Here is a 23,668-nt window from a genome sequence, read left to right on the forward strand (position 1 = left end):
AAAAATTTATCCAGTGAGTTTACTTGATTACAAAAGCATGATTGAGCAAAACAATATTTGACAGATAATATACAACAACAACATCATCAAGCCTTTATCTCATTACATGAGATCAGCTAATGGTAACTCCCCAGGTTTAAATGACAGTGAATGATCGATGGCTTGGGGTCACTTAGAACTTTTGCCAAAAAGATATACAAGATTAAATGAACTAGAAAGATGAAAGAAGCTTCATATATTAGAAAGAACTTACAGGAGTTTTGAAGAGGAAACTTCAACTTGATGGGTTGTGTGTTTTCTCTTCATATGACATGTCCTTTATAGCCAAAATACAACCAATGATTTTCTCAAAAACCATTGTTGGCCCATGATTTTCCGCCCATGGTTTTGATTTTTCTAATTAATGACAGCAAGACAATCCTATCCACCTTTATAAACTAATACAATTAGTTGGCAGGTGGCTGGCCAACTTTATTAGGTTACATAAAGACAAACCATTTGGCAAAAGATGCCAAATTATCAGAAAATGACATGAACATAAACACAAATAATTCTTATTTGGCAAGAAGTGGTCAAATTGTCATAAGAAGACAATTGGCTTCTTCAGATGCCAATTTATTGGTTTTGAGGGGCCCACCATAGGCTCCATTAGACTTTATTCTTTAGTGCTTGATCAGTGAGTTCCGTGACGGCCTTGAGTAGATTTGTCATGCAAGCCTCCTGCCTTCGTACTAATGGGAATAGGTCTTTCCACTCATTATTTTTACCAGTAGCATATAATTTACAATACTTTGACTTATTCTCATATATGTGAGATAAGATACGGAGTTCGTTTAGTACTGTAAAAACTTGCTCCACTTCGAGTCTGGCTGCAGCTCCTCGTAATTGGTTGAGTTCATCCATGTTGATGGGCCGGTTGAGTGTTCTCCATAATAATTCTCTGTGTATTTCATTTTTGTGAAATGAGGTGGGCTTTGGCCCAGCTTGTTCAGGTGATGTTTTTGAAAGTGCTTCGAGAGACATTTTTCCTTTTCCTGATCGTTGGCCTTGCTCCATTCTTCAATAATATTATTGGCTATCTCGTCTCTAATAATACCTGCACAAAGAACAAACGTTAATCTGGAAAGGCTGTCGGCAAGGACATTGTTTTTGCCGTCTATGTGTTCAAAATGGACGATGATCCCCAAGTCATTAATGTAATCAGTGAATGCGAGCCATCGAACCCGAGAAGGCTTGTTTTGGGCCATTTTATTATAGAAGGCAATTATAGCTTGGCAGTCTGTTCGCAGTGTTATTTCCTTTTTATCCAAGTAATGGATTTTTAAGGCATTTAGTGATTCCATGCAGGCATGTATTTCTGCATCGATGGTAGATTTGATAACTGCAAACTTGCCGCTTGCATATGTGCATATTCGTTCGGAACCTTTTGAGTCTCCTTTGCTCCTTTTCCATTTGCAGACGCCACCCAATCCTTCCATGCATCCGTCAGTCTCTAGGATTATATAAGCGCTTTCTGGGGGAATTTCAATATCTGGTAGATTTTGTACAATGTTCTTGATTTTCCGTACTAGTTGTCAATCATGATCTTTCATTCTTTTGTCTCCATGAGGCGATGTCTTCTGATATAGTGGTCCAAGACGGGTTCCCAGGTTAGGTATGTAATTCCTGGCATAATTAAGTATGCCCAACCATGATCGCAACCCTTGTTTCTCCTTTAATTTTTCTTCTGGGAAATCAGCAATTCTTTTGATGATATGTGGTTGAAGCTTGAGTTTCTGGTTTCCTATGACTGCTCCCAAGAATTCTACCTGCGTTGTTGCTATCTTCATTTTGTTGGCTGAGAGAACTAGTCCTTCTTTTTCCACAATGGTGAGGAATTCTTCCAGATGATTTCGATGCTCATGCTCGGTTTTGCTGAAGATTAAAACGTCGTCAATATATACTACCAGGAATTCTGAGCAGTTAGAAAAGCAGGCGTCCATCTTTCGTTGAAAAATAGCAGGAGCATTTTTAAGTCCGAATGGCATTACCAGCCATTCATACAAACCCGTGGGACTGATGAAAGCAGTCCATTCGATGGAGTCTGGGTGCATTGCCACTTGATGGAATCCACTCTTGAGATCAAATTTGGAGTAGATTTTGCTGTTTCCTATTTTTTGAGGAGTGTGTTGATACCTGGTAGTGGGTACTGATCTTTATGAGTGTTGTCGTTCAGGGATCTGTAGTTGAACACCATCCGCTCTTTTCCATTGATTTCCTTCCCTGTTTTTGGATCTATGGATGTTCCTGAGTTGACTATCATTGCCATCGTTCTATGGCGACTCTTGCTTGCTCGAATTACCTTTAGTTGGAGTAGCCCATCGATGTGTCGTTTGAACTGTTCTTGCATTGCTGGGGTTACATGTTTTAGTGGCTTGTCCTGAATAGTTAGATCAGGGTTGATAATGTCGATTTTGCATGTGACTTGATTTTTATTCCAGTGTCGTAACGGGTCTTCACCAATAAACCCGTTATTTTTTAATTTTTGCAAGATTGTTTTGAATCTTTTTGTGAATGGATTTTCTTCGAGGTTGGTGAAAACCCATTCGGGTTGCAGCTCAGTATTGAAATCGTAATCAATTTCTAATTCTGGAACTTGTTTTGCTGCTACCTCTATCTCCATTGAGGTGTGTATTGGTGTGATTTCTTTATAGAAGGTCACAGTGTTTCCTTCTATACGAACCCCACCATTTAGGCTTCTTATGAAGTTGCACCCCAGGAGAAGTTGGATCCCATCTTTTATGTCCATGTCTAGACAAAAAATTAATGGGATTCTGAATTTGTTTTCTCCAATGATCATACTGCCCTCTTTTACCTTCGTACTTGATTGTGTTACCGAGTTGACGCCATTTAGTGACACCTGGTAGTTTAGCTCTTCTTGCGCTTCCTTTGGTATGCTTCCTTTGTTTACACAGCATGTGGTTGCTCCGGTGTCGAATATGGCTCTGACATTGAATCGCTCGATCCCTTTTACATCAAAAGAGATGGTTAGGTTATATAGCCTATTCATCACTTTTCTGGATTTGTGAGCTTGCTCTTTGAGGGATTCATTTAGAATCTTTATTCCTGAGCTTTCCTCGAGTTCATCTTCTTCTTCAATGATTTTTCTTCTGTCATGTTGTTCAAGCTCTATTCTTGCTGCTTCTAGTTGTGGTTCTAGAAGATTCTGAATTTGTTGGTGTAGCTTCTTATTTTCTTCAGTCAGATGATCAGTGTATTTGATGAGCTCCTGGATTAAGGTATCCTTTGACTGATAGGGTTGCAGGGTTACTTCTTTCTGCACAGAAATTTTTAAGTAAAATGCTGCACAGAGTGGGCAGGCAGTTAGGTTGCATATTATGCAATGAATGCGCATGTGAATGTTGGTTAGAATAAGGCAGTAAGTGCATCGTGTATGTGGCCCTTGTATTGGCTTGTTATGTTCCCAGTGATGGGCACATTCTTCTTGTTCTTTGTTGAGTTTGACAGCGCATCGCCATCCTAGGTCGTCTGTCATCATGTACCCGAATTCATCGGGCAGATCTTCTAAGGCGTTCTTGATATGAGTTAAGGTGTTAGCTCCTTCTCCTTCTGAGATGCTGCAAATAGCGTCAGATGGATCTTCATCCAGATCTACAGACAAAACATCGTAGTCATCTGGGAGTTCTAAGTTGTTTATTATGGCTGCTCTAGCCATATTGCCTCTTCGACTTTTGCATTCTCTTGCGAAATGGCCTTCGTCTCCACAAATATAGCATCTGCATTTGGTGGATCTTGGTTTGTTTTTATTTTTGATTACCCTGACATGGGTATCATGTGGTTTACCTTTGTAGCTTCTTGATTTGCGTAGCCCGTATTTCTTTTGATTGTTGTAGTATCCTGGAATTGGTATCTTTTTACAGATAGATAAATCTTTAATACCTCTTTGTATGGCGGCCTTTTTGCAGAGGTCGGCTAGGTATTGGTAAGTGAATCTGATTCTGGGCATTACTCCAATTGTACATCCTGGATACTTAGTTTTGAATGCAGCTTCTATTTCGTCACCGATGAGGGGAGGCATTTTCCTGAAGAATTTATCAGATAATTCAGGGTTGATATACATTCGTCCTGATTTTGCTGCTAGGACTTTGTAATCATTCATGTAGTTGAACATGTTTTTTATTTGATCACAGGAAAGCCTTTCTAGATCTAGGTAGGCTCTATTTTGTTCTTCGGTGGATCCTTGGTAAGGATCTTCGAGGAGGATGATTCTTCGAATTTGTGAAAGGACATTTTGGGGGTCATCAGCTATGTTGACAAGGGCTTCGTATTCATTTTCGAAAGCCATCCGCCATTGGATCCATACTTTCTTTTCAACTTCTCCCAGCATATTCTCAATAAATAAGACTTTTGCCTTATTATCTTGAAATTGCTTATCGTTTAGAAGGTTTAGAGTTATTGATTCACATCGATCTATGACATCGTCATATAGTGAAAAATCATCGGGAAGAATCAATAGAACTCCTTGGTGATTATGGGCTGATGGGAGGGTCCACATATTTTGATAATAGGATCGTTTGAAGTTTGAATAGTTGGGTCTATAATTGGAGAACTGGGTATTGTTTTGGGGGTTATTTGCAAATGGGTTTTGTCGCACGGATTCAGAGGATGCTGGAGGGTAGTTGACTGGCCCCATGAAAGGTTCATTTGGAGGTAGGTAGGAGGAGGATACGGATGTTGTATATAACGAGTTGGATTTTTCGGCTAATTTGCGAAGTTTAGGATAATCAAGCTCGGCTAGTTGTTCTTCCAGAGTGTAGCATGTTTGAGGTAATGGGTCAGGGATGTTAGGTTCAAGTGGGGGATCAGGTTTGGTTTTACCAGTGGGTGAGGTATCCCATCCGGTTGGTTGGATGTCGCTGTAAGGAATATTGAAGGAAGGTGGTGCTGAATAGCTAACCAAGTAGTCATATTTACCACTTGGTTCGCCTAAGGTTCCGATCGTAGGGTCGTTGGACTGGTAGCGGGTCCAGAAGGATTGATCAGAAGATTTGAAAGTTTTGGGTTTAGGGTCTTCTCTCTGGAGTGGGTATGGTAACTCCCCAGGTGTTTCCTCCCCACCCGCTTCCGGGCAAACAGTAGTTGTTTGCGTTAAGTAAAGGAAGAGAGAAAAGGGATCATCAGGATCATCGGTGTCGGATGGATCGGTTGCATCCCAGATTGGTGCTTCGTCTGCGATGTAAGTCATATACAAATGTTCCACTAACTCATCCTCTGGTAGGGGAGAGTCAGGTGGTGGAGGCTGTGTTGGCATGTAACTTAAGAATGAGAGACGAAGTGAGAATAAGTCAAAGTATTGTAAACGAACTCCGTATCTTATCTCACATATATGAGAATAAGTCAAAGTATTGTAAATTATATGCTACTGGTAAAAATAATGAGTGGAAAGACCTATTCCCATTAGTACGAATGCAGGAGGCTTGCATGGCAAATCTACTCAAGGCCGTCACGGAACTCACTGATCAAGCACTAAAGAATAAAGTCTAATGGAGCCTATGGTGGGCCCCTCAAAACCAATAAATTGGCATCTAAAGAAGCCAATTGTCTTCTTATGACAATTTGACCACTTTTTGCCAAATAAGAATTATTTGTGTTTATGTTCATGTCCTTTTCTGATAATTTGGCATCTTTTGCCAAATGGTTTGTCTTTATGTAACCTAATAAAGTTGGCCAGCCACCTGCCAACTAATTGTATTAGTTTATAAAGGTGGATAGGATTGTCTTGCTGTCATTAATTAGAAAAATCAAAACCATGGGCGGAAAACCATGGGCCAACAATGGTTTTTGAGAAAACCATTGGTTGTATTTTGGCTATAAAGGCCATGTCATATGAAGAGAAAACACACAACCCATCAAGTTGAAGTTTCCTATTCAAAACTCCTGTAAGTTCTTTCTAATATATGAAGCTTCTTTCATCTTTCTAGTTCATTTAATCTTGTATATCTTTTTGGCAAAAGTTCTAAGTGACCCCAAGCCATCGATCATTCTCTATCATTTAAACATGATAATTACTTAAACTATCATGTTTAAAAATACATCTGGTATCAGAGCTAGTTTGGGTACTTGTACTTCTATCTAAGTTAAATCAAAAACTTGTTATAATTTTCATAGGTATACTTTTAGTATAATTAATATATCAGTTACAGTAAGACGCTGGAACTTGGTCAGTTAGTTAGTAGCCAAAGGGATCAAGATCGCCGAGAACAATAGGCGCCATCCCAGGTGAACAGAGCTAACCAAGAACAATTCCTGGAACTTACTTTGATTGATAAAATTGTTATACTACTTAGTCACCTAAGCAAAATTATTTCAGGTCTTGAAAACTTAATTAAGATAGACGTTCATGACCGATTGGCGCTTATCCTCAGTAAACGGAGAATATAAAGCTGCATTAAAGGCTACAAACAATATAGAACCCCCTGCAGTAGGATTTGTCAATCCTGCTGATACAAAACAAAGTAGCGCAGCCGCTTTTGGAACCATCATTAAACAAAATAATACAATTATCCAGTTGCTATTAACAATCACAGAAAAGGTTCGAGATCTTGAAGAGAAGGTCCAAAAATTACAGCAAAAACCTTTAACTGTTCCATCTGAAACATTTGAATCCTCTCTATCTGCTCTTCAGAACCAACTCGAGAATCTGACGATTGGTGAACCAACCACTACCTCTAAGGTAATCAAACCTAAGGGGCCACTCTTCGTGTTCACTGATCCTAAAAAGATTTTCCAAACAGAAAAAGCAAAAACCTGATGGCTACCTCAAGCAGAACAGCAACAGCGACTCTCCAACCATCTCACTCACTCCGATCATCCGAGCCAGACACATCACACACGGTAGATGATCAAATCCAAGGATACAAACTAAGATCACGAATTGCACATGAAATCCAACGAAGACTCCCGCGACGACATCGAGGACAAAGACAACTAGAAAGCCAACTGGATCCTGAAGCAAAACTACAAATCTCTCAACGACAAAGAGCCAATTTAGTTCCAGCAGAGACACTATACGAAGACGGCTGGTCTGCCTCCCGTCATCGTGTATATCAACACTATGCTGAGGAACGCATCTTAGCAATTGAAGGGATGCAAGTCAATCTCCCTTTTATCCGACATCAATCCTACCAGAGACTCGTATCTGAAGGTATGCAACATATCCATCTTGGTCTCATCATGGTCCGCATTCAAGCTCTACACCGACGAGACGCTGGCACAGCAGCCCTAATTGTCCTTCGAGACACAAGGTGGCGCTCTGATGTTTCCATCATCGGCACCATGGAAATTGACCTCTCATCCGGAACACAACTCGTGTATATTGCCCCTAATCTCATGCTATCCATACACGATTTCCTCAATCATATTGAACTAGTGGTCCTCACTCATGGCTATGAACTATGGCAAGGAGGTGAGTCAAATCTCCTACTCACAAGAGCTCTTGTAGCACGATTAACAAATACCAGTCATGCTGGTTTTCGGTACAATGTTGCTGGTGTGGCTGACTATCTGGCATCACATGGAATTTCTGCCATCCCTGGCCAAAGGCATACTATAGCAGATCTCCAAGGTCGGACCTGGAATCTAAATCCATCCGATCAAACCGCCCTCCAAGTTCCTCGATCTCTAATCACCCATCAACGACTGGATGGCTCACTTCATCTCTCATTCTCAAGTTACATGCCAACACAGCCTCCACCACCTGACTCTCCCTTACCAGAGGATGAGTTAGTGGAACATTTGTATATGGCTTACATCGCAGACGAAGCACCAATCTGGGATGCAACCGATCCATCCGACACCGATGATCCTAATGATCCCTTTTCTCTCTTCCTTTACTTAACGCAAACAACTACTGTTTGCCCGGAAGCGGGTGGGGAGGAAACACCTGGGGAGTTACCATACCCACTCCAGAGAGAAGACCCTAAACACAATGCACTCATCTACTTCAACCATCCAACTTGAATTCAACTAATAATATCCCCATCTATTTTACAATCATTTTGGATAATTGACCCGATATATCTAAAACGTGTACTCATACTAATGACTTGATCTCCCAAGTCACAATCCCACCATTATATCTATTAGTATTGAAATTATACTCCATGTATTCAGTATTAAATTTACTCAAAAACATTCAAACTCTATGGTTGACCTCCATAAATTAAGTTTTCCTTCTATTCCCTCTCTAATCTTACCAACAAGAAGAATAAATCATCTGCAAAAAGCATGCACTAGGGTACATCCTTTTGCAAATGTTTGGTAAAAACATTCAAGACTAAAGCAAATTGATATAAGCTTATAGCTAATCCTTGTGTAACCTAACTGAAATAGGAAAATACTTGGTCAAACCACCTTATGTTTGAACACCATGACAACTCCTACATCCTTAATCACTTGAATATAAATATTATTAACTCTTTTCTTTTATAGAACTCTCCAGAGCACTTCTCTAGGAACTTTAGCATATGCTTTCTCCAAATCAATAAATATCATATATAGATCCTCCTTATTCTGTGAGTATATCATATATAGATCCTCCTTATTCTGTGAGTACTTCTCCATCAAACCTCTCATAGTAGACCTACCCAACATAAATCCAATTTGATTTTGAGAAACATTAGTATCACAACGTAACCTATGCCAAATAACTATATCTTGTAATTTTAATATATGAAGCATTAACTTAATTCATCTATAATTCGCACACTCCTGTGCATCACCTTTACTCATAAAAATAAGAATCAACACACTCATTCTCCAATCATCTAGCATTTTACTAATCTTCAAAATAATATTAAAATTTTTTGTGAGACAAAAATACCTTCATCACTTAAGCATTTACACGCCTCTATTAGAATATCATCAAGTCTAACAACTTTTTACACTTCATTTTTCTTTAAAGCTTGTCTAACTTTAGATTTACTAATATGATGATAAAAACAAAATTCTATTTTTTTTATTTAGGTTGCTAAGGTCACTAAATCAATCATATTCTCACAATCTTCATTGAAGACTTATCAAAATATCTCATCCATCTTTATTGAATATCCTCCTCTAATATAAATATTTTTTTATCTTTATCCTTAATACATTTCACTGGAACTAAATCCTTAGTTCTCATATCTCTTTGTTTGGCTAACTTAAACATATATCTTTCGCTACCTTAATAATATAATTTATTATATAAAGAAATTTAAATTGTATTTATTGAGATAATAATGAAAAATAAGTATTTCATTATCAATTATTAATACCAACTAATAATAGTAACATCATAATAAATTAAACTATTAAATAAATTTTAAATTGTCCTTTTTTTGCGTGTAAGTGAGGAATAGAACAACAACAACATCAACATCAAGCCTTTGTCCCACTACGTGGGGTCGGCTACATGAATTCTTTTCACCACTGTGACATGTTAAAAGTCAAATTATCATTTAAATCTAATAAAAAAGATCATTTTTAATATTTTTTAACCAAGTCTTTTTAGGTTTACCTCTACCTTTCTTCACATAAGTCAAATCTAATATCTCAACTTTCCTAACCAGTTTATCAGAAGGCCTCCGTTTAATGTTACCAAACCATCTAAGGAGACTCTCTTTAATCTTATCTTCCACTTGGGCTACTCCAACATTTCACATATATGCTCATTTTGTATCCTATCTCTAAAGGTAAAGCCACTCATCCACCTAAGCATCCTCATCTCCGCAACACTTAACTTAGTATTATGCTTCTCTTTTAATGGCCAACATTCGGCACCATAAAGCATTGCAGGTCTCACCACCATCTTATAGAATTTTCCCTTAAGTTTGAGGGAGACTTTTCTATCGCACAACAAGCCCGATGCATTCCTCCACTTCAAAAAATCAACTTGAATCTTGCTGATAATATCCCCATCTATTTCACCATCACTCTGAACAATAGATCCAAGGATTCTAAAATGTGTACTCTTATTAATAACTTGATCGCCCAAAGTCACAATCCCCTCACTAGGTATATTGCTACTAAAATTACACTCCATATATTCAATTTTAGATCTACTCAAGAGAAAACCTTTAGACTCTAAGGTTGACCTCCATAATTCAAGTTTTACCTTCAACTCCCTCTCTAGTCTTATCAACAAGAAGAATATCATTAGCAAAAAGCATACACCAAGGTACATCCTCTTGCAAATGTCTAGTTAGAGCATCCATAACTAAAGCAAAAAGATATGGACTTAAGGCTAATCCTTGATGTAATCCAACCGAAATAGGAAAATACTTTGGTCAAACCACCATGTCTTTGAACATAAGTAATAGCTCCTGCATACATATCTTTAATGATTTGAATATAAGCGTTATTAACTTCTTTTCAAGAACTCTCAATAGCACTTCTCTTAGAACTTTATCATATGCTTTCTCTAAATCAATAAATATCATATGTAGATCCTCCTTATTCTCTCTATATTTCTCCATCAAACCTCTTAATAAATGTATGGCTTCCATAGTAGACCTACCCGGCATGAATCATGTTCGTATAAAACAAGTTGTCATCAACAGAAATATCTCTGCTTAAATTTGACTTCTCATAATGAGTTCTATCCCCTGCCAAATAGCATCAGAACACATTAGCACTTAGCAAGAACATCCAATGATTCATGCCACATTGATTTATGTTCATTTATATGTAAGAGTACATATATTGGAGTACTTAACCATCTGATCCATAAACAGCACTTGTAAATATATTGTATCTTGCTCATACATGGCACTAGAAACATGGTCATGAATTAATTAAAAAGATTTAGGTAGAGGAAATTAAACGCCAATAGCACCTATTGAAAGGAATCAATTGAGAATAGAAGAATAGATTAACCCTAATTGTTGGATAAGGCATCAAAAGGTGATCAGAAAGATGATAGGATGAAATCCTGTTATCTTCTAATAACATCATATTTGCATGAGATTTTGAATAATCTGTTTGCACCACAAGCAAAAGCTTTTGGTCATACACAACATAGAACCACTTGAGTAGCTGCCTTACTACAGATTTTTAAAACATACTACTATGTAGGACATTTTTATTACCAAACATATTAGGGAAAAAAAACTTGGGAGGTTTTAGAGTTTCAAAATAATAGGGAATAAAAATGTATCATAGTTTACATAACGCTAACCTAGATTACAGTGTGTATACTAATTTATATAATTCTGCAACAGGATATTATTGAATAGTGTTTCGAATCTCCTGTTTCTATATATGTGATATACATATAGAGAGAGAGAGAGAGAGAGAGAGAGAGAGAGCATCAACGGGATATAAGTGAGTACCTCCACTCTTTTGATATTCAGATATTTGAGAATTGATTTCCTGAAGGGACTGGCAGCACAAATAAAGTTACAAGTTTAGAAAGCATACCAAAATAAATAAGACAAATTAAAATTCAGCTAAAGTTCAGCTGCATTAAAAATTTTACCTCTCGAAGAGCAACTTTCCGGTCTTCAATAGGGAATATGTCCACCAAGCCATAAGAGGTATCACATAAACATTGAACAAACTCTAGCGAGGCATGATATGCTCCTTTCCGGATTTGTGAAATCAAATGATCTGGTATAGGAGGCTTTGTGGATGATCTTTCCAACCGTTGCCTCGGTGAGCCAGGGCGTAATTGCTAAGCACAAGTGAACAATGAAAAAGAGAAAATAAATAGATATATTTTGAAACAACTGCGTCAAATATATTTTGATACAACTGCGCAGTTTGACGAAAACCAAGTGAACTTGGCTGGATTATTTAATCACACTTCAACGGATATTAAAGGTGGAGATATTATCAACCCACTAATTCTGAAACAAGAATGTAAAGCCATTAGTACACAAAATAGGCACATAAAAGACTAACCATCAGTTACCAATGGAATACAGTGGCATGAATAATTGATTGGTTTTGTCTATTCTCACAGTTAAAGGAGTTCATCAAGCAAGTTTGGCAGTTACTACAACAGAAAGGTCTGACTCGATGGATCGCATTTGAAGTATATTATAGCTCTAAAATGCTAGAATAGTTTGCATAATTCTGTGGAAGCATATGGGGGGGTGCATTTTCAATTTTTCACATATCAAGCCCTTTATGATATAAAAGCATACTATATCAGGCCCTTTAATCTATTGCACTAAAACAGGCCTGAATGACACCATTGGAACTCTTAATTTCCTCTTGAGAATGTTTGATAAGTTGCAGAACAAACTTGGGTCTATAATTAAAGTAGCATTATATGCAATGACTGCACGCTCACTTGCGAAGTTAAAGTGCAGAAAGATAGCACAATGAGGTACAGAATCTAGCATTATGACTGAAGATGACATTATTCATATTTTGCCCATTTTGCTACAAAACTCGCACTAAATACTGCAGTTTGAGTAAAAGCATACTAAATAGCCCTAAAGCTTTAAAGCACATGCTCTGCTTCCTAGGAACAAAGCTCAATATCCAGTTATGTAAATCCTCTGCATTATTGGATATAAAGATGAACATGATGGTGGTCATCACTATTTTGAGGATCGTTAGTGCATCAAAGGATGCATATCAAGGAGCACCATAGGAAATTGATAAAAAAAAACACTCATTTGAATCAACTCACCAATGAAAAATCAAAAGCTAAGACAAGGAAAGCAATAGAGCATCTAATTCTAATAGTCAGATAAAAAGTTAATTGGGCCAGACTATTTCAGAGAACAGACTGCCATCATAAAGAATCGATTGGCAAAACACTGTAATAGCATAATAGGCCATGCATACCTCTCTCGGTTTTCTAGAACCAAAAAGCTCAGAATCTTCAATAGACCGATCTCGATCACGAAACAACCTCCGAAAAAAGTTCTCGGTTCCAGGACTACTATCAAATGAACTATCAGGGTTAATACTCATTGAAGCATTCTTATTATCTTCAGGATGCACCCTAAATAACCTGCGAAAGGACAAAAATTCAGAACTCTCCTCTTCCTCAAAAGAGCCACTAGTCTGGTTCTCCTCTTGTTTTCTATCATGACCCTCATCTTTCTTGTCTTCATGTTTTTCCTTGAAAAGCCTGCGAAAGAACCCTTCCTTTTCAACATCGTCATCAATAGTACTCTTCACTTTGTCTGCCTCCTCAATCCGCTCATGCCCAGAAGCTTTTTTTTCATCATGCTTGTCCTTAAAAATTCGATGGAAAAAACTATCCTTTTCATCTTCATCATTATTCTTGCTGGACCTTTCTTCATTCTCGTTCCTTTCAAGACCAGAGACCTTTTTTTCTTCACTTTTTTCCTTGAATATTCTGCGGAAGAAACCATCCTTATCATCATCATCCGTACATCTGCTAAGCCTTTCTTCATCTAAATTCCGCTCATGTCCAGCAACCCTCCTTTCATCATGTTTTTCCTTGAAAATTCTGCGCAAGAAGCCATCTTTCTCATCATCCTCAATACTCCTGCTAAGTCTTTCTTCATCACCAGTCCTCTCAAGCACAGAATCTCTTTTCTCTTCATTCTTATCCTTGAAAATTCTGCGAAAGAATCCATCCTTTTCATCATCCACGCTATTCCTGCTAAGCTTTTCTATATCATCATTCCTAGAATGCCCAGAAATTCTTTTTTCTTCGTTCTTGTCCTTAAACATTCTGCGAAAAAAACCATCCTTCTCGTCATCGTCAACACTTTTGCTCACTCTTTCTTCATCCCTGTTCTTAGCATTCACAGCAGCACTTCTTTCTTCATTCTTATCCTTAAATATTCTCCGGAAAAAACCATCCTTATCATCATCCTCAGCTGTCCTGTTGCTCCGCACTTCCTCATTTCTCAAACCACTATCCTTCTTCTCCTCAGTCTTCAAAAGCCTACGAAAAAATCCTTCCTTCTCATCTTCATCAACACCCCCATTGGTCCTATCTACTCCATCACGACTATCATGAGAACTATCTGCTTTCTCATCATTTTTCTCTTTAAAAAGTCTCCTAAACAAACTCTCCTTCTCGTCTTCCTCCATATTCCCATTGCAGGTATCTTCTTCCCCATGCTTGCAGTGCTCGCCATCTTTCCTTTCTTCATTCTTATCCTTGAAAATCCTACGAAAAAAACCATCCACCTCCACTTCTTCCCCCGATTTACCTTCTCCTACTTTCCCTTCTCCTGGTTTACCATCCTTATCGCGAAACAATCTCTTGAGGAAACCCTCTGAACTGGATGTCAGCTCCTCATCCTTCTCCCTGCTGAGCAGCCGACGAAGAAAACCATCTTTGTCCGCCTCATACTCCTTCTCCTTACTGTCCCTGAGAAGCCTGCGGAAAAACCCATCTTTATCGGTTTCCTCCTCTTGCTTCTCAGCGGACTTCCTAAAAGAGAATGCCTCACGAACCTTCGGCCCCGGCAAAAGCTTCTTTAACAGCTTGCCCTCTTCAGAGGATGTCAATACCTTGCCATTACAGTCATGTCCAGCGCTCCCGTTATTGCAATTCCCCTCAATTGGAGAACTTGAACCCAGTGCCGGCGTTGAGGCGACCGAAGGTGATCGCTGCTTGGAGGACAGTATCCGGTTGAGTTTAGGGTTTCCCTTGAGGTTCGAGGAGGATCCAGGAGGCTGGCGGATAAGTGGAGGCCAATCCCCCATCAGGGTGGCGGCAATCTGGCACTTCTCCTGGATCCTGCTGATGCCCTCGCTGTCCTCGGAATCCTCAAGCTCCGCCATCAGAAACCAGTGCACTTTGAGGGCGATCCGCAACGATTTCGAGCACGTATCGATGACGAATTTGTCGAGAGATGGACTCGGCTTGTGAACCAGCATGTAGCAGATCTGGAAGAGGTAATTTTCAAGGCCGACGAGCGGCAGCGTGTACATCCTGTTGCAAAGGTAATCCCGGACCCCAGGGTGCTCGTGCTTGTAGAGATAGCTGACAGCGATCCACTCGCAGAAGAAGGCCGAGTCGAAAAACCGAATAAGCCACCCATTCTCCCCACTCCCTCCCTCACCAACGACAGGATTAGTGCGGGTAATCTCCCGCGGTGGGTCGTCGCCTACGAAGCGGCTCAATCCGAGAAGCCGCACCATGGTCAATCAGCCATCGGAGGCCCAGTCACCCTGGGAGGCAGACCTAGAATCGGCCCCGAACCCCCCAGGGCCCAAACCAATTCCGACAAGATCCGGCACAGAATCGGCGACAGTAAAGCCTAGGAAACACCTGCTCACCGCCGCGTTGAAGCCCTAATTAGGGCTATCCGCGGAACGAGCTGACAACAATTACCGAGAGATAGATGAATCGGCGAAATAGGGGGGGGGCAACAGCGTGGAGCTGAAGAGAATTTGGATTAGGGTTTTCCCTTATCTGTCCTCGGTGACGCCTTTCTATTTCTCTCCTTGTTGTTTTCAAATCTCCGCCATCATCGTCGTCGGCAGGGGAAGAGTTAGCATCATAGCAAGGAGCGCAATGCGTGAGAGGGCAGCCTTACAGGTTTGCTCCACTGGCCATCGGAACGAAATACTACGACCGCGCCTCGTTGGGCGCCACCTGGCATCAATATTGTCGCCAGGAGGACCTTTTAGACGGCTCGCAGTGAATGCTGGTACAGGCAATATAGTGCCGTCTGATTAGGATCCAACGGGTGCTTGAAATTTTATTAGAGGATCTCGGCCTTTGATTTTACAGCCGACGGATGATTGGCAAAGCACGTTCGTGTTAGGTGGCTTTTTTCGGTCAACAATATCGAATTGCTTGCAAGACATGATTGGAAGCTTACTTAGATTGTGAGTTTTATATATATGATATATGTATGAATTTATTTTAGGCTTTATTTAGGATGACTTTTTATTGTTTGTTAAAGTAGCTTTTAGTATAAAAAATTTAATTTTTATATTAAAAAGCTACTTTAAGAAACAGTAAAAAAATCATCCCAAATAAAATCTCAATAGGTCTATATGTCCCAAAAAAATATTAATCGAATTAAATAGATCAATTTGAGCCCTTCTAATTTAAAATTTTATGCAGCTCATCTTGATCTATTGGTTAGGAGCTTTGACTACCGACTAAAAGGTCTTGGGTTCGAGTCATACGTATGTGATGTGTATATGAATTTGTCTTAATTGATTTAAATGACCCAAAAAAAATTGCTTGCAAGGAAGCATGGATTCGTTGTTGCCTCAATAGGTGTGTGTTCAGCACTTCAGCCCATCCAACAAATGTGTAGGTTAAAATCATTTGTTAATTTTTTAAGTAATAAAAGATAAATGATAAAGTATAAGATTTTTTTTTTAAATAATAAATTTTACATAGGGAAATTTAATTTAATATTTTCATAATATCAACATTTTGAAAAATATATCTGATAATTTCGTTTGGACCAAAATATCTTCGTAAGTCAAAGAGATACTAATTTATATAAGCACCATTTTGCATAAGAAATTAATCAACATATTGGATTCTTAGCGATTTCTTCATCTCGAATGATGTTTTGAGGTTTCCAATGGAAGTTTTTCATCTCCTTGTCAACTTTGAATGTTGGATAGAACCTATTTTAACTTTGATCAAAGAAATCATCACATGATCTGATATTATTTGAAGCTTTTAACATTTCCCTAAACCCTAAAGGGTTTGAAGATAGTTTGATTAAGGTTCATAAAATCTCAATCAATGTTAGAACATTATTTAAATAACTTCTAGTAGGGTTGATTAAGTTTTGCTCGTATCTTTAATGAAACTCCAATTTATTATTTTGCACTCTATTTTTTTTATTTTTTAATTAATTCATTTGAGTTGTTTTATTATGCATGCAGATGTATATTGAGACATATAGAGATGGATGTATGATGGATAAAATTATTAGGCATTTTAAGCTATTTAAGACTATGACATCATTATATTGAATATGAGGGACAATCAAATAACATCTAAATATGCATATGATAATTATACTTGTTGATAGGCATTGCGCTGTTTTTAGGGGCTGTTTGGTTGGCTGTAAAGTGAATACTTTGAGGTTGTCTAAAAAGTCAATGTAGTGAAACTATTTTTTCTATTTGGTTGGATGTATGCAAAGTAAAATAAAATCAGTGCATTTTGAATACTTGAAGGTCGTTTGGTTTAGCGACTAAAAAGTATAGTAAAAATATTCTAATTTGATTAAATATTTTGAGTCCACTTTAATAATTATAATTGTATCAGATTTTGAAAATGTTTATATATATTAATAAAATACTTTATTAGATTAACTATCATGAATCTGCACTTTTCAGTAGATTAGCAATATATCAATTGAAAATACTTTTCTATATGAAATCTATAGCATACCAATTCTTTGAGTTCAATGAAGCTCAATAGAGTTTGGTTAAAAGCTATAACTAAAAATCCCAAAATATTAACAATATCAAACCATAGTCTCAAAACTCAATATACTTTATAAAAACTATAACAATATTGTTGGCATTCACAAGATGTCTTTTTCATTAATTCTTCTTGTATATGTTATTATCAACCACCTAAGCTCTCATGTTAAAAATATCTACAATTATAAGACAATAATCAAACTGATGAAATTGATAAAGAATGAAAACCAGTGCAAAGTTCTAAAGCCTCATCATACCAATTTTTTTCTTCTGAAGCAAAGCAGACATTTGTTTAACTTCTTAAGCATCCATCAAGCCTATGATTGTATGGCTTTGGAGAGGAAGGAATGAATTATTGTTCTGTTATTGGATAAGTTATCATATAAAGCATCAATCTTATCATGCCCCAAGATCTAAAATGGAAGAATTACCTTTCGTTTTCCTTTATTCAAAAGTCTGGTGTTTCTTCTGCTTCCTCTTCAGAAAACTTCTGAATTGTCTAGTCATCAATGCGATGTCTTCTTCATCCTCAGGTTGTGAGTGTTCACTCTCTGACTCTTCCACATTCAGTGCTATGTTCTTCTCCCTTTGTGGTTCACCTGCATCAATCTTTCTTTGGCTAACTCCTTGCTCGGAAGCAATAAGCGAACCAAGAAGATTATCAATAGAATAAATGTTTAAATCCTTAGACTCTGTAATTGCAGTAATTTTAGCATCATATACAGTAGGTAAGCAACGAAGAATCTTATTTACCATTTCAGCATTTGTTAACTCTCTAACCAATGCATGCAAAGAGGTGACTATTTGTGTGAATCTTGTGTACATATCAGAAAAAGATTCATTTGATTTCATGCGAAATAATTCATAATCATGCAACAAGATATTGAGTCTAGATTGTTTAACCTCATTAGTCCCCTCATATGTTATACAAAGTCTATCTCATATGTCCTTTCCACTTTTGCAAGTCGAAACCCGCATATAGTCTTCTAATTTTAAAGCACAAAAGAAACTATTCAAGCATTTGGCGTTTAGTTGTGCTAAGTCACGTTCTTCTACTGTCCAGTCTGCAAAAGGTGTTTCAACTCTAACTCCATCAACTAATCTAGCTGGTTTTGTATATCCTTCCTGGACTAAGATCCACATACGATAATCAAGTGACTGTAAGAAAGTAAACATGCGAATATAAAGGTATATTGTCAAACAGTGGAGGTCTAGTAATAGAGTAACCCTCATGTGTGTTTCGATTTCCAAATGTAGCCATTTACGTTAATAAAAAGTAGTCTAAACTTATGATTTTGAAATAAAGCTCTGATACCACATGTTGAGATTCATTCACTATGAATTAGGTTGTTAAACCTAAGCTTATGTCTCAAGGCTATCTAAGAAGGGGGGTGAATTGGTATTTTTAAAAAATTATCCATCTTGAGTATGCTGAACCGAAAATAAACTTTAATGAAATTTAAAAAAAAAGTTTTTCAACCACAATTTTTGGAACAAATACAAAATGCGGAAAATAAAAAGCAGTAAAAATAAAAGACACAAGATTTATAGTGGTTCAGTTTAAACCAGACCTACATCCACTCCCCGGAGGTACTCTCCGAGTATTGCACTAATACCAATAGTGTCTCTCCTTTTGCACCCACAGCAAGGCGGAGAAGCCTTTACAAACACTCTTTCCACCATTATCAAGTGCGGCAGAGAACCGTCATCCTTTTACACTATCCCCAGTGCTGGCAGAGAACCTTCGTCCTTTTACACTATCCCCAGTGTGGGCAGAGAACCCTTCGTCCTTTTACACTATCCCTAGTGTGGGCAAAATTCGGCTGTTCACACTCTCCTAGTGTGGGCAGAGAACCCTCCGTCTGTTTACACTTTCCAATTGTCGACAGAGAATCGAATCTCCTTGACAGATCTCCTCACAATAAATCTAGAAGGAAGAAAGAAAAGAGTGAAGTAATCCCAAATCACAAGTAAAGATTCTTACCTTTAAATACAAAGCGAAGCCTTCACGCTCCAATGGTATGAATTCTCCTATGAATGCTCTCTCATACTCTCTCCTTGACTCTTCTTTCAATAGGCACGAAGATCAATGAGCAAAAAGATTAGGTGGTAGTCTAAATTGGACTATATATAGGAGAGACAAGAAAAACTGTCCAAAACTATAAATTTTTCAAGTCAACACGAAATGAATCGTCCCGTAAGATCGTGGATCGTCTTGGACGATTTTACTTAAAGTATCAGAAATGATCCTAATGAATATTGGTACGAACTATGTTCGTACACGATCATCGTCCCGTATGAACTAGGTTCGTCCGATACGATCTGTTATACCCTAGGTCGGTTTCCAAATAACTGCATGGACGTAACCAATTTTGGTAAGTCGGTTCACATCGTCTTGGGACGAATAGGACTTCGTCCGGATGAAATTTTTATAGAGAGCAACTTGTCCTGGCACGATAATGAACTTCATCTGAACGAAACTTTTACAAATAAGAATTCGTCCTAGGATGATTTGGATTTTGTCTGGATGAAATTTTTACAAAGAAGAAATCGTCCTGGTATAATTATAGATTTCGTTTGAACGAAATTTTTACAGAGCCTATTTCGTCCTGGGACGAAATTAATTTCGTCCTGGATGATCAGGACTTAGAAAAATTTCCTCCAGCTCCTGTTTGTTCCATTGCTCTTACGGGTAGAAAAACTGACCTGATCGTCCCGTACGAACCATGTTTGTCCCGTACGATCAGTACAAATTTATAAGATCTTCTTAAGTGTGTGTGTGTGTTTTTATTCACTCAATTATAATAACTCCCTCTCAATTCAAAGAACGATTTAAAGCTTCAATTTGCAAAGAATTGTATGCTGAATTTGATTTGAAGTCTTCATAGTTTAGAGTTCAATTTTCCTGAAATGTTAGTACACACAATAGCAAAAATAATTCTTTAAAAAAGTATTAGAAAATAATTACACATAAAATAATAATATTTGAAATTATCAAAATTATACAAGTTGCAAGAATGTAACATATGCAAATAACAACTCTCTTAACAATCTCTCCCTTTTTTATGATGGCAAAATAATTATTATTTGTAGGATTTCAATTTTAAGAATCTCCTAAACTCCCCCTGAATTGATGAATGCATGAAAATAAGGAGGCATTGATTCAAAAATTATTTTTGTTTTTCAACAAAAAAATTATACAAAATAAAATAACAACATAATCACAAAATTAAAATAAACACAAATACCGTCACAAGATACATGACTCACAAGACACCAAAAATAAAAATAAACAGAAATACTAACACAAGATACAAGACTCACAAGACACAATTCAACAAACAATTTCTCCCCCTTTTTGACAATAGCAAAAAGTGAAGAAAAACAACTTGAAATGAAAGCATAGATATGAAAATCATTTGATAATGTAATCTTAACAGTGATTGAAATAAGTTATGCAAATAAAATTAAAATACTAGGCAAATCATAGAAATTCATATAATTTAAGAAGTGATATAACATAGATAATAAAAAGAATTTATCAAAGATATGAGTCAGTTTAGACACTAAGATAGAGAATATCATTGCAATAAGGATGAATGAAAAATTGTATATTTCAAATTTCAATATCAATTATAAATGAACATAAGATTGATTTGAATTAAGAGATTAATAGAGTTTGGAAAGAAATAACTACCACATGTGATGCTTTGCGCATCTTTTTCATAGTTGTGGCATACTTTTGTGCATCATTTTTATTTTGAACTTATTTTGTGCCTCTTTTTCACTTTGCGAACATTTGCGCATTTCTTTTGATTTTTTTATTGTACCTTTACACAATTTGCAAGAGTAATTTTATTTTTTTCAAAAACAATAATATAAAATTTCAAATCTCTCTAAGTGCATAAATAATGATTGATAAGTAAAATATCAAATAAGAAAACATCACTGTTGCAATAATAATATTAACAATAATACAGTCTAAAGAAGAGACATGAAATTGATAAATCTAATAATATCAAGTTATAAACAAAACTTTAACTTAGAATAATTAGATTTTCTAATGAATTTAATTTTTCTTGCAATTTAGGTAATAGCATGATTAAGATTAAAAATCTGATGATTTACATAAAGTCTAACAAATATTTCAAAAGTAAATTCAAATCAAAATACAAGAACTTATATTAAAATCATTTTAAAGATTATAATGATTCATTCAAGATATCAATACAATAACTAAAATAAAGAAGAAATATATCAAACTATAAAACAACAACTAACACATAAACCATAATAACACAAACACAAAATATAAGTGCAACAATCACTCGGATGGTCCCTGATCTAGAGGAGGAGGAGGAGGAGAAGCACCACCAAAGAGGTTAAAATATGTACTCATCATAAGTACATTGGTACTAATATCATTAATTTGCTCCCTCATATAGCTCATGTCATGTTGATATTGACCAGCCTGCTGCTGTAAATGAGTCTCAATTTGATGAAGGCAATGATCAAAATGAGTATCTAACTGATCAAATCTTTGAACCAAATTCTGATAATTTGGTTCATTTGCAGGAGCAGGTGCACCTTCAGGCTCTTCTTCTGTATCACTGATGACATGTGCTTTTCCTGATTCCTCCTTGAAGATCGCTCTAAATGATCCGTCATTGTAATAGAGCGGTTCGTCATACTCTTGATCAGGATGAACCAAGTTATACATCTTTTACAGAACATAGGAAACTAAGTGTCCTAAAACAATATTCCTTTTTCTTTTCTGTTATGTATGGTCAATTTCAGAAAGCCCATAAATGTAGTCAAGAATAAGTTGGGCTTCATCTATAAGTTTATCGCTCATGATTAAGAAGGTCACCATGAAAAGAAGTGGGGTAATATTGACTCTATCACCAGCTTTTGAAATGATTGAAGTTCTAAGAACATGCTGGATGATGCGTGCATTACAAACAAGACTAGATAACTTAGCCACATGCTCAGTTAAACCATTTTCTTTAATCACCCTATTGATTTCATACCATTTATATGTATCATTGGTGATTAAGGTATGGACTCTACTCCCCTTAGTCCTTAAATGTAGAAAAGCTCCTAAGTCGTGTTTAGTGATTTCAACTTTTTGTTTGAAAACAAAGGAGCGAATCACATAGTGGTAAGAATTAAAGGACATATTTGCTAGAAAATAGTGGAAGGTTTCTTTTTTATAGAGGTGGACCAGAGTAAGGATAAATTAAAACTGAGTCGAAGCAAATAAATGCATTACCTTAAAGGTAATATCTTCTTGAATTAAAATTCGGGAAGGAGTGATTTTGGCATAAGCAAATCTAGGAAAAGAATCCTCATTTCCTTTGGACAGAAAGTTTTCGGACGAATTCCTATGAGGCTTCTTGACAAAGACCTTTTGACGCTTGCTTGAACTGGCCATTTGAAAGTGATCTAGAGTAAGAAAGGAATTGAAAGTGATGTTTAGAGAGTGACAATTGAGTTGAAAAGATCACCTATATATTGAAAAATGATTCGTTCGTACCAGACAAAAATAATGTCCCGTACGAATTTTTTATCGTCCCGTACGATAATATTTCATATAGACGATTTAATACGACCAGAATGAAATAGCTTTTCATAATCAACGTGACTTACGAAGCGTCCTTTCATACAGACTTTTGATCAGTCTGATCGTACAGACGAACACGTGTTTGTCTCGGGATGATCAGAACTTATATCATTTTAATGATAGTTGAAACCGTCCCCTTCATCGAACTGACATGTGTTCGTCCAAACGAACCAAAGGTTCGCACAGACGAAGTTCATATTAAAAACTGTCTTATCCATTCAACTACTCCATTCATTCATCCCATCATTTGAAAAATATTTTGTCCCAGACGATCGTGACGATCGTACAGACGAAGTATATTAAAATTGCACTTAAAATGGTTCAAAATCTCATAGTTTGTCATACTACACAAATCATCCCGTACGAAACTATTTCGTCCCGGACGATGATGACTTAAAAAAAAAATTTGCACTCAAACAAAAAAACTACAATTTAAAAACAAAACAAAACAAAATAAATACCAAAAACAACGAAGAAGCACAGACTCTAAAAGGAAAAATCACACAAACAAAATCATAAACACATAAAAAACATTTAATTAATAAACAAACATCAATGTTGCAAGAATATTTTTATTTAAACATTTGAATCAATCACACCAAGCCTTATTCTTAATGTACTAAAAATATCAAAGGCTAAAGGTTTTGTAAAAAT

At 36.8% G+C, this 23,668-nt stretch overlaps 1 protein-coding gene across 2 annotated transcripts in view; it reads right to left on the minus strand.

Annotated features, from left to right (window-relative positions):
* The window catches only part of LOC110098299 (phosphatidylinositol 4-kinase beta 1), a 47,349-nt gene extending 31,765 nt beyond the window's left edge, over positions 1–15,584 (minus strand). The window contains exons 1-3 of one of the 2 annotated variants that reach the window (XM_020825078.2): positions 12,838–15,575; positions 11,516–11,710; positions 11,370–11,418 (exon numbers count right to left, since the gene is read on the minus strand). In XM_020825078.2, coding sequence (XP_020680737.1) covers positions 11,370–11,418; positions 11,516–11,710; positions 12,838–15,123 — 2,530 coding nt within the window. In that variant the 5' untranslated portion in view covers positions 15,124–15,575. Of the gene's footprint in view, positions 1–11,369; positions 11,419–11,515; positions 11,711–12,837 lie in introns of both variants that reach the window. The other variant, XM_028698458.1, reaches the window with a different exon arrangement.
* Positions 15,585–23,668: the final 8,084 nt, after the last annotated feature.

This window comes from Dendrobium catenatum, unplaced genomic scaffold (genome assembly GCF_001605985.2).
Source record: "Dendrobium catenatum unplaced genomic scaffold, ASM160598v2 fragScaff_scaffold_1089, whole genome shotgun sequence".
In the NCBI taxonomy this organism is placed as follows: domain Eukaryota; kingdom Viridiplantae; phylum Streptophyta; class Magnoliopsida; order Asparagales; family Orchidaceae; genus Dendrobium; species Dendrobium catenatum.